At 39.4% G+C, this 15,593-nt stretch overlaps 1 protein-coding gene across 4 annotated transcripts in view; it reads left to right on the top strand.

The window, feature by feature from the left end:
- The first annotated feature begins 279 nt into the window (after positions 1-279).
- The window catches only part of kcnab1b (potassium voltage-gated channel subfamily A regulatory beta subunit 1b), a 45,746-nt gene continuing 30,432 nt past the window's right edge, over positions 280-15,593 (top strand). For 3 of the 4 annotated variants that reach the window (XM_061694742.1, XM_061694745.1, XM_061694744.1), the window contains exons 1-2: positions 6,948-7,264; positions 9,748-10,246. In XM_061694742.1, coding sequence (XP_061550726.1) covers positions 10,032-10,246 — 215 coding nt within the window. In that variant the 5' untranslated portion in view covers positions 6,948-7,264; positions 9,748-10,031. Of the gene's footprint in view, positions 485-6,947; positions 7,265-9,747; positions 10,247-15,593 lie in introns of those variants that run through there. The other variant, XM_061694743.1, reaches the window with a different exon arrangement.

The following is a 15,593-nucleotide window of genomic DNA, read 5'->3' as shown; positions in this document are numbered from 1 at the left end:
GGCCTCACATCTGTCCAAATGATGCCTGAAACAAAATGGGAAAAAAAAGTGTACAGAGACTTTTGGGCCACCCTACATAAGAGTTCTAATAATATAAACGGCATTATGTAGTTTGTAATCATCTTTGGCGCTGTATCACTGCGCTGCGTTAGATTTGCCTGAATTTTAAGGGCACATTATTACCCCAGCATGACTAAGCTTATTGACGATGATCCAAAACTGTCCTGTCATCCTAAGGGAGAATGATCCAAGCCTACTGTATGTATTTCAGGACAGAGGTGGGGGGTGTCCAAGCCGGATTGCTGCTGTCACACACCCATCCAGCTCATCAGGCAAGCAGGAAGGATGAACCGATGCTCGCACTCCAGAATGCCACCAGCTGTCCTCTTGGAAGCTTTACAGCCAGTGTGGAGCTGAGGAGAAGCTTTTTCCATGTGCTTTCATCCAGGTGTCTGCCCAGCCTTTGTGCCAATATGTTGGACAGGTAGGATATGATAAGGTGCATGCCTTGACAACTCCAAATGCACTGAAGTAGTTTTTCCACTTTATATTTGGAAGAGGGTATTGCGCATCAAGTAGTTCCTTTATGAGGCGTTTAATATGCATGTGCAATTCTGGCAACTCAAATAATTTGAATGATTTATGAACCACTAGAGGTACAGTTTAGAGTTGAACAGGGCTTTAAAATACCTTCACCATAACACCTCCACTCCATCATATTTCAGTAAGGAAGCTTCCTTCTTAGCGCGAATTCCCTCTATAAAAAGTCTTGATGTTCGTAAATGAAAACATTTCAGTGCTATGGAAAGCGTGAGGATTTGAATAAGAAATGAGATACAGTAGATTTGGCATCAAATGTGATTGTCATAGAAAATCGGGGAAACGCTGGCTGTCTGCAGTTACAATTGGCAATATTATTAAATGGGATTCTGTTTACTCACATTTACAGAGTGCTGTCACTGAAATGCAACAGCAGGACCTTTTTTGATGGGATTTGTGACTTATTTATGTCTATTTGTAATAATAATTTTTACTTTCCGAGTATATGTGCCTCTAAATCCCTGTGAATGAATTTGTGCTTGTTTTAAACCAACCATAATTTTTAACCATAACAATGATCGCAGCCGCAGAAACTGAAAATCTGAAGTGATCCCCTCTGGAGTCTATGCTGGCCATTTGTATATCTCAAATCATCTTTTCCCATTGAAATAAATGGAAATTCCATTAATGCTTTCCACCACCACCCCCCAAAAAAAATGTTGTAATGTTTTTTTTTAACAACAAAAACAGCACACTACTGTCTTGTACTTATAAGAAGACACATTAATGATATAGTTAAATAGAATATACACAATTAAAAAGTTGTGCATCTTGATTTGATGCTTTAATTCAATGGACATTGTGCTGCTCCTTCTGGTGTGCGCGCCTTAGACACAAGCAGAGGTGGGTGGTAACACGCTACATTTACCCCATTACATTTACTCAAGTAACATTTTCCATAAACTGTTCTTGTTAGAGTACTTTAAATACGCCATACGTTTTACTTTTACTTGAGTATACATGTGAAGAAGGATCGATAGGATCGTCGTACCGTTCGCTACTTGTATTTAGTCATTCTCGACTTCCGCATAGGGCGCCCGTTGCGCCAATCAAACGGGATCACTAATGTCATTTGACTCCAAATCACCAGTCAGACCACACAAGGCAGTCACATGACCACGAACGTAGCCTTCGCGAGCCAATCAAAAGGACACATTTAGGGGGGGGTAAACAAAACAGCCCGGACTGTGTTTATTTTGCAGATTCCATAATACAAAAGATCGTCGCAACTAAAATGCAGTAATATTCGTCGTTTTTGGCAGAGGATAATTCTATGCCTGTGTTTTGTTGTGTGCTCTATCTGCATGTGTTGCTACTGTTTGTGTTCAAATCTAAGTTGTTTAAAGTTTTAGAACTAGCACGATAGTGATGCCAGTTTCAGATTACGCTAGCAGACTCTCGTAAGGGAAAGTTTGGTTAAATACACAACGTGTACTTCCCTTTGTTTTACGGTGTGTTTAATGTTGCTGTAAACCTCCACTGGAAGTGGCAATAAACAGCTTGAAGTCTCTTGTACGAAGAATTGTTCACTATCTGCCAAGCTGCTGCTAGCTGAGAATTTTGCTGCCACCATTTTCCACTTATTAAAACAAATTGTTTTGCTTGGAACTCAACAAAAGAAAAAAATCACTGTATATCAAAAATGTACCTCTTACATCAAATTGTATCTTTTGGCTGTATCGTGGACACCTTTGACTAATTGAAACCCATGCAAAGTGCATTTTTCTTTATTGTTATTTACTGAGTTGAACAGAAATTTGAGTGAACTCTGTTTCATTCTCGACTCAACACTTCTACCAGATTACATTGATCAATTTTGGGACAAGGGAGCAAATTCATGTAAATCCTCCATTTCCAAAAGTGGAGTTTAATGGGTTGCTGCACTCCAACAGAGCAAATGAATGACACAATTTTGAAGAAGGGCTGTTTTATTAACAATAAAAGGAATAAGCGTGGTACTGAGAATGATACAAAAATGTTTTACTACCTGCAGATTGTGCAAACACTGACTTTTCCCCCCTCTTAGCTAGCCAGGTAATCTAACCTTTTTCCTGGCCTTTTATGATATGCTAAGATTAACTACCTCGGCATCAAATCATTGTGTGATTTTGTGATTCGTTTAGCCTCAGTTATCGCTCTTTATTCATATTAAAACTGTACAAACTATCTATTTTGTGAACAGGTTTATTGCACGCCACTAAATCCTGCCCTAAGAGCATTTAGGCTGAGCTGTAACCCCTTGACAAATGAAAGAAGCAATAACGTCAACATGCCCAAAGTCCAGACTCAGCCTCTGAGTCATTTATCATGAAGTGTGTTTTATCAATAGTCACTATAGGAGGCGCGGAAGGCTTTGACTTTAGGGATAACTGGTTGTGTATGCGCAACATGCTATTCAGTCAGTCTCACCTGTCAAGCCTTCACCTTCGGTTGCTTTGTATGCCATAATAAGGACGTGAGATGCATTAGAAAGGTGCTAATTGGGGAAGGAGAAGGAGAAGCGGCGCAGAAAATGGATGGATGGATGGATGGATGGATCTTCAAACATATATAATCAGAAACATCTTTATTTGCCAAGTATGTCCAAAAAACACACAAGGAATTTTTCTCCGGTAGTTGGAGCCGCTCTAGTACGACAACAGACAGTCAATTGACAGAGAATAAGACATTGACAAAAAACAGTCACTGAGCAATAAAGGGTTGCTAGTTATCTGGTAATGCCGGTACATCTTTTATTTTTTATTTTTTTTTATAATTGTGCAAAAAGATGCAGAGTCCTCTAGCACTTAGATCAGTTCAAAAGACTAATATTGCAATAGTCCAGTGCAATGACCATTGTGCAAAGGGCCCCGAGACTTCAAGGAGTGTATGCAGTTTAAAGTGACGAGTAGTGCGATAATCTGGGACAATGTTGATTATGCAAATGTATATGCATATTAGTATTAGTAGTATTTAGAAATAAATCTCTGAATTAACATTACTGAGATCTTGAGTAGCATCACAAATGAGGGTAATTGAGATTTTGTGGATGGTACATGCACCGTGCATCACAATCATCTGCTGCACGTGGTAAAGTTTATGGACTTGGAAGTGAGAGGGAGTTTGTCACACTGTATGTTGATTCTGAGAGGAGCGAGGGCAGAGCAGAGTGAGGAGAGAAGAGATAACAGAGACATTCCGGAGTGTGGAGGAAAAACCAAAGTGATCCGGCGCAGGGAATGTAGGAACTGCAGCATCAGTGACGTCACACGCAGCTTGGAAAGGCTTTCGTGCCATTAATCTCAACAGGAGGTTAGTACTGATAAGTGGGAGAAATGTCTGTTAGAAACCCAGTGGAACGTATGAGATTATGATTTTAGTTGGGTTGCAGAATATGTGTAGTGCTTCATCAGGTGGGGAACCAGATTTGGTACCCTGAATGAGAATTCTAAAGAGGAAGAGGAACTTCCCAACCAATCAAATTAGAAAAATGCAATCATCCATCCATTTTCTGAGTCGCTTCTCCTCACGAGGGTCGCGGGCGTGCTGGAGCCTATCCCAGCTGTCATCGGGCAGGAGGCGGGGTACACCCTGGACTGGTTGCCAGCCAATCGCAGGGCACACATAAACAAACAACCATTCGCACTCACATTCACACCTTCAGGCAATTTAGAGTTTTCAATTAGGCAATCATAAACCTTTTTTTTTTGTGGGTGGGGGGCATCATTTACTAGCGGATATTTTCTTTTCAAGGGGCTTTACTGCAGGCCAGAAGTTATGTAAGGTCAGCGGAATAGATTAAGTTTTTTATTGTCATACTAACAGTGGTTAACACTTGTATGACATAGGCGTTTTATTATGTTACTTCAAACAGATTATTTTCATTTCCTGTGGGAATTTTATTTAATAAATCATCAAAATGCACTGTATTCAACCTCCACTGTATTTAAATGAGGGTCAATTTGTGAACATCATTTAGCTTTAGCACATTGAAAAGTGTTTCGCGCTAAACTTGTTATCGAATGGTAATATTTGGTGAAAACATTGGCAGCTCTATTTAAGCTTCACTAACAGATGTTCCACACAGTGTGAGACGGAAGGTCAAGTCAAACTGGGTATTAATCTAACCCCTCGTGTCCAGAATGCACACAGCATCATACAGAGTATGTGCAAACTCACTGTATTTGTGAGGATTGTGTCTGAGCAACAAAATGGACATAAAGCAATCAGAGGGTCTCACTGGGGCAATCAGAGCAGAGAACCTGGCCTTTGGGTGAGTGTCTCTGTCCTCTGGGGAGTCCAGGTGAGAAGGTTACGTCACGTTCTGCTTCACAATTTTGACTGACACACTTTGAAATGGGATTGACGTTGAGGAGCGTTTTGAGCCTCGGAGGCGCTCGTGGCCTCAACGATGAGGGCTTGAAGACATGAACTGTCGGTTGGTCGTATGGCTCCGGTCAATATCACTATCAAGTGCCTTTGGTGTCCTCATCAGAATCAATCAATCATCATGAAAATGCAGCAGAATAATTCAACTCTGAGATCTTATTATGAGTGGCCGAGCATTTGCGCTTGATCTCCAGTGGTGCATTCACACAACAAACTGCATTGTCAATGAAGATTTGACAATTTTCAATTGAAAGTCATCGTATTTTATTATCATTTATAATCTGTTGTTTTGGCGCTGTTGGCTATCCATGTCGTAAAAATAAATGTCACGATACTTCCAACTCCATCCCTCTAAATAACGACTCTCATCACCATTCTGTATTAAATATAAACACTGTCATGTGGACAGGCTCCTTGTTGCATTGTGTATACTTCGGGTATGCCTTAGTGCATCTTTAATGACATTTGATCATTAACATTAATTTCACAGAATCTTTTGTATGGTGTCAACAATACATACACCACATTCTGATGCAATGCAGTTTTACACCACTGTAAAGTACAAAACGAATACCTTTCTAAAAGTGTCATTCAAAACAGGGCAATATAATGTTCCAGCATTATATTGTGGGGAACTTAATCTGCCTCTTAATACCATCACGATAACGTCTCAATTATGGAAACCTTCAATACCTTTCAAAAACGCAATATACTGTAACAGTACACAATTGTGCAATGTACCTCATGTGGAACAATTCAGATTTGCATCTATGTTTATCCAATAGCATGATTAAAAACATTCATAAAATGATAATGAATAAATAAAATGCATCGTATTCACCAGGGTTGCTGGTTTTTAAATGTCTGCAGATATTTACAAATGTTTTTTGCAGTTGAAAGGTTTTGCTCTGACCAACCAATCAGTGGATGGTAAAATGCTGATGTTATTGAGTGCCAGCTATCTAACCCTCTGAGGCAAAATTTGCAATCTGATTGATTAAGTTACATGAGGCGGCGCTACTGATTTTGAAGGCCTTGGGTAGATTAGGCATGGCAACACATACAGGCTGAAATCTGATTGGACAAAAAAATCTAACATAAACATAGTGGAAGCAGTGCAGCCAAGAGAAACACTATGAAATGATTTTTTGGGAATAAGTTAATATAATTGCATTTTGCAGGAGTACCTAATATAGTGACCATAAAGTGGCCTCCTAATGTATAATCGATACTTACACACTCCTGTCAACATGTATGAATATCTTGCTTACCTGCCACAATTCAGAAACCTAATATAAAAAGTACCTGACTGCAATTGAGCTGATATGTAATTTAATTTATTATTATTATTTTGAAATGATTATATAGTATATACCTGTATATATATATATATACACACACACACAAGTGTTTGCCTCCATCAAACACAATCGTGAGAATATAAATAAACTGTGTTGGCCCGGAGGTACATGAGTGTTGAATGAAGCATGAAATCCTGCATTGTCACCTTACAGCTCAGTGGAGGGAAGGGAAGTAAAGACGCCTTCCTCAACTGTTTAGTTCATCATGCTTTATTTCACTGCCTCGCCCAACGACACGTACTCCCCATCTGCCCGTGTCTGAGTCGCCCTCCTTTGATTGGGACTTTTCAGCGTGTTCGCGAGAAAACAACATTGACACAAGGGGACAGTTTGTCACAGATGGGATGAATTGTAAAGGCTAATGTGAAGAGGTCATGCGCCGTGATGGCAGATATTGTCGCCAAGCGTTTGGCCTCAGAGGACATTAGTGAAGTGGAGCATTCCCAAGGGGTTTACGATTTAGGTTCTTACATACTGCACCTTAGCATCACGCCAGAGGTGTTTTCCCGTAAATAAACGACCATCAACTCTCTTACTTAGAGGCCACCTCCTCTTCTTCCTCTCTCTCTTTGAGCGTGTGGCAGCACAGAGCAAAACACTGCAGTTCTTTCAGCCAGACTATCTCTCCCTCTCGCTCTTTACGCTCGCCACACTCTGCTCCGTATCCGTCCTCTTCTTCCTCAAGTGGGCTACCATGCGTCTTAGTTTCTCCCATTCCTCTCTGCTCGACTCCCACCCTTCGAGGGTCCTTTCATCATCAAGCCCAGCGCTCTCGCTTGCACGCCGGGCTCGCTAAACGCCTTCCGGAGGACTTTGGAACAGGACACAGCTGCTTGTCGGGTCTGCGGAGACCTTTGCTGAGACCCTTCACTCGATGGAGGAAACGCATCAGTCAGCAGTGTCGTGTCAGACACGTCAATGACGACTCACTGCATGTAAGGACACTTTTATCGGGAGAGACTTGTGTTTTGTGGATGCGATGTTTGGGTTTTGTCTGTGGAAGAATGATTGAGTTTTCCCAGTAACAGAGCTTGTTGCTGTATGTACTAGTGTGGCTATTTGTGTTCTGACAGAATAGGAGTAGGATTCCATATGCACTAGTAGCAATGATTTCAAAATAACTTTTTCGGAAAAAACAAACAAACTAATAGGTATGTTTCCAAGCTGTAAAAGACAATGTAAGAAAACGTCTGACGGTTACACCACAAGGGGGTCCCAAGGTGAGATCAGTCGAGATCATCTGAACTACCTGATCTATCAGTGTGCCCATCTGGTTGTTACACAGTGAACCCCAGTTTATGGTGGGATACGTCTGAAGGTCAACCGCAATAAATGAAAAGCCACAACTTAAAGAGGCCATATAAAAACATTTTTTTAAAAAAAGAATGGTACCCCCCTAACATTGTTTAAACACATTTCAACTGATTGAAACACACTTTTTTCAACAAATTTTCTTTAGTATAAAATGTGTAGAAAATGCTGTATAGCAGCAGTCCCCCACATTTTTTTGCACCACGGAACAGTTTCACCTAAAGAATATTTTGGTGCACCGGCATAGAAACAACTAAAAATACATTATTAAGTTTACAACTCAACATTACGCCATTATCCTGAATGTAGTTGTTGTAATTAGTGGGAGCCCTGTGCTTGCTTCTTTCAGTGAGCCAGTTCAATCTTGGGGTAATCTTTTGTTCTTTCCACAACTCCAAAGGCTCATCTTTCTTGCTTTGGATCCATGTGGTGGAGCAGTTTTGATGGCTTCATTGACTCATTTGCATGCCTGTCGCGTCATATTATGCAGAGCGGGTTTTGGTGTGTGTAGGTCTATTAGCAATTAACACGTTCTGAAGTAGTGCTGGGGAAAAAAATGGAATAACTCGGCTAAGTTGACTTCAAAACACAACATTTATGCCTCAAAGCTCCACTGGGACATAGACAAACAGTCCCGGAACCGTATTTGCACTGCTGGAACCCATGTTTCACATTTATTGCAGACAGACACAGTGTTGGGCCAATGATAAACTTTGCCCAAAACGACAAAGGAGCATCTGTAAGTGAGTTTTAAGATTCTGTTAGATGTGTAATGTACATATAACATGATACGTATGAGTGAGCTGATTGGTAATTAGCATTAAATTATTATTTTTTTTTTTCGTAAAACGGCAATCCCTTGCACGCTAATGCTCATCGTGTTTAGCATTTTGCGGTCTCCAGTTCCTTACACCAAATTTATACCATACACTCAGTACAAACATGCAGTTGAAGTCCATCCCTCATAAATGAGAATAAAATGTTCGTAGTTAAAAAAATCTATTTATTTTTTTCAGTAATAGTCTCAGGGGGTCGCCATTATCCGATTATTCCATCAATAATGAATAGGAGAATAAATTCTAAAAAGATTTGATAGTGACAACCTTATTATGAAGTTGTCTTATATTGCCGATATTCTTTGATATTGTGTCATTATTTGGCCTGTTCCCCTTTTCAAAGATGCTCTCCAAACACATTTGGGTTTTTAAATACATTTTTGCTATGTTGTGGGCTTACTTTTTTATCATATCACGTGACCAAGATGAGCATTTTGACAAAAACAGAAGTGGCTACACCTGATTTTCAGAATGAAACATCTTTTAGACTGATGAGCAGTAAAAACAATTGCTCAGTCTGGTACGCGATATAGGCCATGTCAGTAGCCTTTTTGTTTGTCACTTACTGAAGTTTGAACCAAATATGAACTGAAAAATATGTCCAAATACTTTTGCACCCCTGAAAATGTGCATAAACTGGCTAAAATTGCTAAATGTTGAATGCCATATTTCTTTGTGAAACGTGTAATAATAAAAACAATGCTCTCCACGTCTTCAAAAATATCTTAACATATTAGTTTTTTTTCCAGTTACTGGTAGCGTGAACCCCACACATTCGTGGATCGGCATTCATGAATTCACATTCACAGATATATATTTTTCAATTAGCTCTGTTATTTGCTCAAAAATTCATCTATTCTTTTGTGGTCAGGCCAAAGCAATAAAGATATTACTTTGGCACCATCTTGTGGTGTCTTCCTGCCAAGGAACTATATTGAATTAAATTGAGGAGTTTCAATTAGACAAAAGTAGTGCTTTGCCGGCATCTATAGGCAATTATAATTATTTTGGGGAGAAGTCTATTCCTCAGATTTTTGTGGGAACACTGTATTAAGGCAAAATCATTCATTATAGGTTTTGGTAGCAGATAGCCAAAGCGCTGAGCAACCTGATTAAAAAAAAAAAAAATCCATATAGACTAATAGGATATTAGCAAGTGACAGTGTTTAAATTGGGTGAGCAAATGCCGACATTATTAATAGACGTGAGGCGAATACAATTAGGCAAAATGATCTAATTCCTTTCCTCTCCATCTTTTCTCACATTTTCAGGTGGAGTCAGCCTTCCGCAGGATCTCACTCTTAAGTCTCCACAAACCAATCAGGACGGCATGGCTGTTACATCAGTTTGAGTTACCCCCGCACCGCCTCAAAAAAAAAAAAAAAAAAAACGACACTCATGCTCCTTCTTCCCAGCCTGTGACCTCCATATGAGATACCACAGCTCAGCGCAGAACTGGCCCCGACTTTCAGCTTCACGTCGTCATAAAAAGGAGCAGCTGTCTCGGTCTCGGAGCTAGCTCTCGTGGTCGCGGCGTTGGTTTGCGCCCACAGCCATGCAGGTGTCCTTCGCGTGCACAGACCATGGGCTGAAGGCCCCACGCAACGGCGAACACAGTAAGCAGAACACCACCAGCCCCAACACCACCAGCCAGGCTCGAGCCCGCTTTCGCACCGTGGCCCTGATAGCTCGCAGCCTGGGTTCCCTCACCCATCGCTACCACCACAACCTCAAGGAGTCCACCGCCAAGCTCACTGGCATGAAGTACCGGTAAGAATGCTTCTTCTCTTTCCTACTCATTTCTTGCTAAAACATCTCGACCTGTGGCGTAAACTGATTAAGTGTAAACACAAGACACTGTTAGAAAGAAAATGATGAATGCTAGAGGTCTGATTGTGAATATGAAGATGAGCAGTGACAGGCGTTAAGTGGGAGGATGTGGGTGAGTGTCAGCGTTGTCTGAGGAACAAGTAGAGGAAGACGTTTTGGCAGATTTGAACGATTATTTAACAGCTGAATGTGAACTCGGTGAACTACAATCGAGAACAGTGATTCCCAACCACTGTGCTATGAGAGATCATCAGGTGTGCTGTGCGAAATTATCCCATTATTAATTTATAACTACAAATAATGTATCTCTGTTCATCTATCTATGCTAGCGACATACAGTGACAGGCAGCTCAATAGTTAACTGCGGTAAATGGCAAAGGGGATGTTTAACATGTGTATCCACCTGTTGCAATTCGTACAACAGAATAAATAGCTTTATTTTCAACTGCATGGGCCCACATTGCACACTAAGTGAGTTTGTGATTAAATTGAGACGAGGCCATAGTTCTTTTGGTATTTCAGTGCTACCTTGGCTTGAGAGTGCCCCAACTTTGTTTTTTAAAATTTTTATTTTATTATTTTTATTTTTGTTTTGTTTTTAAACTGTCAAACATACAAATACAAAATGTAAACAATTCCAAGGAGCTTTCTTTTCCTGATTGGCTGGGAGAAATTATTTGGTTCTACTTCCTTATTATGAGCCATGTCACATTCATTTTGACTGAAACCCAATGTGGTCCCTGTCTTATAAAGGGCGACTTTAAGTCACTGTCATCAATATAAATCGGCTTGGCTAAACTTTAATTTGTTGTGATGTTTTGTGCACACTGTTCCACCTGCAGGTGATGCAAGGTGGCCATAGCAGTGACAGCGATGCTATTCAACTCCTTATTTCAGGCCACTGTGTCACTAAATATGTTTGAAGCTGTTATTTTGAGGTAAAATTACGACATTTTTGTTGGCTAAAGTAAGGGTTCTAAAATGTTTTGGTCCAGGAAACGCTTACAGGGGAGAACATTTTCCAATGACCCCCTCATAATAACTGCCACATGAACCCCTAAATACTTGCTTACTTTCCAGAAAAAAATGACAATGAATATAACCAATTCATCTATCCATTTTCTGTACCGCTTCTCCTCACGAGGGTCGCGGGCGTGCTGGAGTCTCTCCCAGCTATCTCCGGAGAGGCGGGCTAAATCCTGAAGTGGTCACCAGCCAATCGTAGATAACCGATGCATTTCGGTGAGAAAATAAAATGTTTTTTTCCAAAGAAAGAATTTGCTACTTTTACATTTTTTGTCGGGATAAAAAGTCGTAATCTTAGAGAACAAAGACATTTTTCATAGATGTAGTCTGAATACATATGATGTTAAAGTCAAAGTTTAATGTGGAAAGAGTTATAATGTATTATTGTATTATTATTATTATTATTATATTTAAAAGTTGAATTTAATATTTTACCTATCTATCTATCTATCTATCTATCTATCTATCTATCTATCTATCTATCTATCTATCTATCTATCTATCTATCTATCTATCTATCTAACATTACGCCTCTTATTCAGGAAAAGAGGCAGTTATTCTAAAAAAAAGAACTAGATTTGAAAAAGAAAAATTTTCTTCTTGAAAAAAAGTGTTTTTCATGTAATAAAACACTTTTTGTTAAGAAAAGAAAAACATGAGTTTATTAATCCAGGGATGTCTTATTTATGTGATTTTGGGGTAGTGGGTATCTTATCACCAGAAAGTAAGGGTTTGGAACAAAGAGGTAAAATTTGCTTGGTAAACCCTCAACTGAGCAGATGATTCACGTAACAATATAACGCTAAGTGTAATAGAGCCGGGTTTTGTAGAGCTCTCCATGTGTGCCCGAGTGGGAGTTGTAACGAGGCTGGGACGAGTAAACAACACTCTCTTATCTCAATGAGTGGGCTCTCAACTTGAAACACGGGTTGGCTTCCAACTTTTAACACTCATTTCGGGCCTTGGGACTCAATGAGAGGACAGAGATTGTAGTTAGTCAGAAAAAAGTGGGACGCTTGGGTCAGATGATGGAAAAGAAGCAATTAGCAGAACATAACAGATCCACACAGCTGAATGTGTGATAAGCGTCTGCTTGTCACACAATCTCATCTCGTTTCCATAACGATATGGAAATTGCAGACCAGCACCACGCGAGCCTGATGACGAAGCATTGTATTAAGACTTCAAGACTTGAATCTGTCACGCATAGTGCATCCGTGTGACACCTACCTCTAAACCACTTCTAGGCTAATAGAAATATAACGACTAAGTTAAATACTACAACAGTGGTTCAGCCTTAGCAAAACAGTCTCAGTACCGCTATATAAGGATAGGAATTCTTTATTTTTTTCATAAACTGTAATATATTATTTAAAATAGTGTTGTCCCACTTATGTGTAAAAATAGCACTAGCAAGCATTTTATAACAAACAGGGGGAGGGGGAAAGTCACAATTTGCCAAGCAAGTGGTCATTGTCGCTGAAATGATTCATGGAAATTGGCCTTGTAGACTTCTGTAATCCTGCCAACAAACAGTCATATATTTCGATAAGGGCATGCTTATGAAGGGTTTTATTATAACAAGGGGATAATATGAGGTCATAAACTCCTAAATTAAAGGTATTAATAAACAGTGATTTACAAACTTACTTACTGTATCCAACATACAAACACTACAATACATACAGCATTTTCTATACAATTTATGCCTGCAATAGTTGTGTTCAAATATGTTTAAAAATATATTTTCATATGGCGAAATGGGTTTAAAGTGTGCAGGAGGGGTAAAACTAATTTGAAGTTTTTTATATGGTCTATCTCACGGATTTTCACCTCCTTCGGGTGGGTCTGGAACATCCCCCACGACAAATGGAAGTTCACTGTATCACTGTTTGCTGTAACACATGGCGCACATTTGCTAGGAAATGTCTTCCTCCTCACTCAAGAAATTAAAAGGTTGACAGCTTCCAAGAGCGATTTCTCTGACAGACACACTTGTGAGCGCAATTTTTAAAAAATGAATTCATTTATTTATTTTTTGGAGCCGTTCGCACTGACACGCTGCCTTCCACGCATGAGCCAATAGTGAATTTGCACTGGATGTGCGAGACACAGTGGGAGCCTCCGAAGGCGTAGGAAGTCGAAGCAAAAGAAAATGCCCACCATAAACTAATAATACCACCACCTGCAGCGTTTTTAGTTGTCATGGCGATCCAAAAATAGTGCAGCTCCAACTGCAGGGTCCCTCACGCGCAACCTTCCATGGCAGTTTGACCTTTTCTTACTCATTGGAGAATACACGCAGGCAAACACTGTCCCAAACATGTGACATAGTAGAGTATGCAACTGTTGCCGGATTCAAAATTCTCAGGTTTATTTCCGTTTCCTGTCCGTCCAGTCACAACATAGTGAACAAGTGGTTAGCACGTCTGCCTCACAGTTCTGAGGTTTTTGATTTGAATTCAGAGCTCTCCGGCTTCCTCACAAAAAACAAACCTATGCATATTAAACTTTCATGAGACAAAAAAGGCCAGACAAATGTAGATATATATATATATATATATATATATATTGTATTGATATTTAATTTCTTTTGTCTTTACTAGCATATTTGATATTGGAATAATCCAAAAGTAATTGAAAGTAATCAAGTTACATTATGTTACACATTACATTATGTTACTAACTACATTTTTAAAAAAAAGGTAGCTAGCTAGACACTGTATCTGAAATTCTCTTGACTCTCCTAACCCTCCTTGTGAGCATTATTGTATGCTCTGTTTGTATGTGTTGCTGCTCCAACCATGTTAAAGTAGCAGTTGTTTGAAGGTTTATAATTACGGTAAAAATGTAGGTTCATTACCGTTTGCATTATGTATTAGCATTTAAGTAGCGGACCTTCGTTAGACAAAATTACAGTACATACTATATATGGACTATATGTGAGGTAGAACGTATGGATCAATGTATGTCTGTATGAATATTTGGCTGGATGGATGAAGCTAGATGAGATCTTTTTTATTAATTCCCAAAAAATAAAACCTGCTTTTGGAAGCCCAAGTCATTATATTCTCTGAGCATCAGCAGCTGTGTTTTGTATCTTCTTCATGCTTTCCAGTTATCTTTGTAATTATAGTCTGTTTGTTAAAAAAAAAAAAAAAAAAAGGCCCAGTTGAATCTATTTTTAAAAACGATTTGCCTGCATAAAACAATCTGTGTTTCTATTACAATTCAAAAAGTGTTAAAGTTTTTGCTAATTTAACTGAGAAGGACATCACTGTATTATGGGCGCTTGTTTGCTCTAGGCTCACATTATCACAGCTCAAGTGCTCTGTGGTCTCACACCAGTTACATTTTTAATTTTTTTTTTTACATAAACGATGTGTACTTTTGCGGTATGAGGTCAAAACAGGAGCTCAGTGACCATCTGACGTTTTAACTCCAGGTGTATACAGTGAACCCTACCATTTGTTGTTGTTTATTTCAGTGGAACCTACTGCAGCTTCCATTATTCACGTTTTTTTGGTGCTGTTTCGATTGTGCTCTAATATGCCACAAGATGGCACCAAAGACCTGAATAATAGGAAAGTATTAATTGGTGTCAAGGAAGTATGTTGAAGTGCTGCAGCTTGGCTTAGAGACAAGCGTTGTATGTCGGGGAGGAGCGAAGTTTAGGTTGTTTGTGGAAGTTGCGGATTGTCTTTGCCGCATGAGCATGTACACCAACACTTCCAGGGCATTTGTTCCAAATCAAATACATGCAAGCCATTTATTATTTTGGGGATAATGTTGTAAGATGTGTTTGAAATAATGTAGAACTTTTTTGTGATCATAGTTTGTGGTATATTTACAGTTTAAACTATTAAAATCGACATTTAGAAAAATTCTTATGGAGAACGTGAATTGCGTTATTTTTTTTTTTTTGGCCATTCGCAAGGTTTGATTACTGCATCAGGATTCTGAGACAAGCTTCTTTATGCACATTAATCTCACAATGAAGTTGAAACTCTGAATTAATTAAAAATTAGAGACTAAAAGCAGAAACGCGCCATCTGATGGAAACTGCCCTTTGCCCTTCTTGCAGAGTCGCCACTATGGCAAAAAAAAAAAAAAAAAGAAGCAGTTTGGCTGAACTCACACAGTCAGACTGTGCACCGGAGCAAAATGACTCATGATGGGCTCTGTCAGTGCGCAAACATGCAGTCAAGCAAGGGCAGGCATGCGTGCACAAATCAATTTTCAAAATTATTGAAAAGAAATA

Source organism: Phycodurus eques, chromosome 13 (assembly GCF_024500275.1).
Source record: "Phycodurus eques isolate BA_2022a chromosome 13, UOR_Pequ_1.1, whole genome shotgun sequence".
NCBI classification, from domain to species: Eukaryota; Metazoa; Chordata; class Actinopteri; order Syngnathiformes; family Syngnathidae; genus Phycodurus; species Phycodurus eques.
This window is presented reverse-complemented; position numbering and strand designations above follow the sequence as displayed.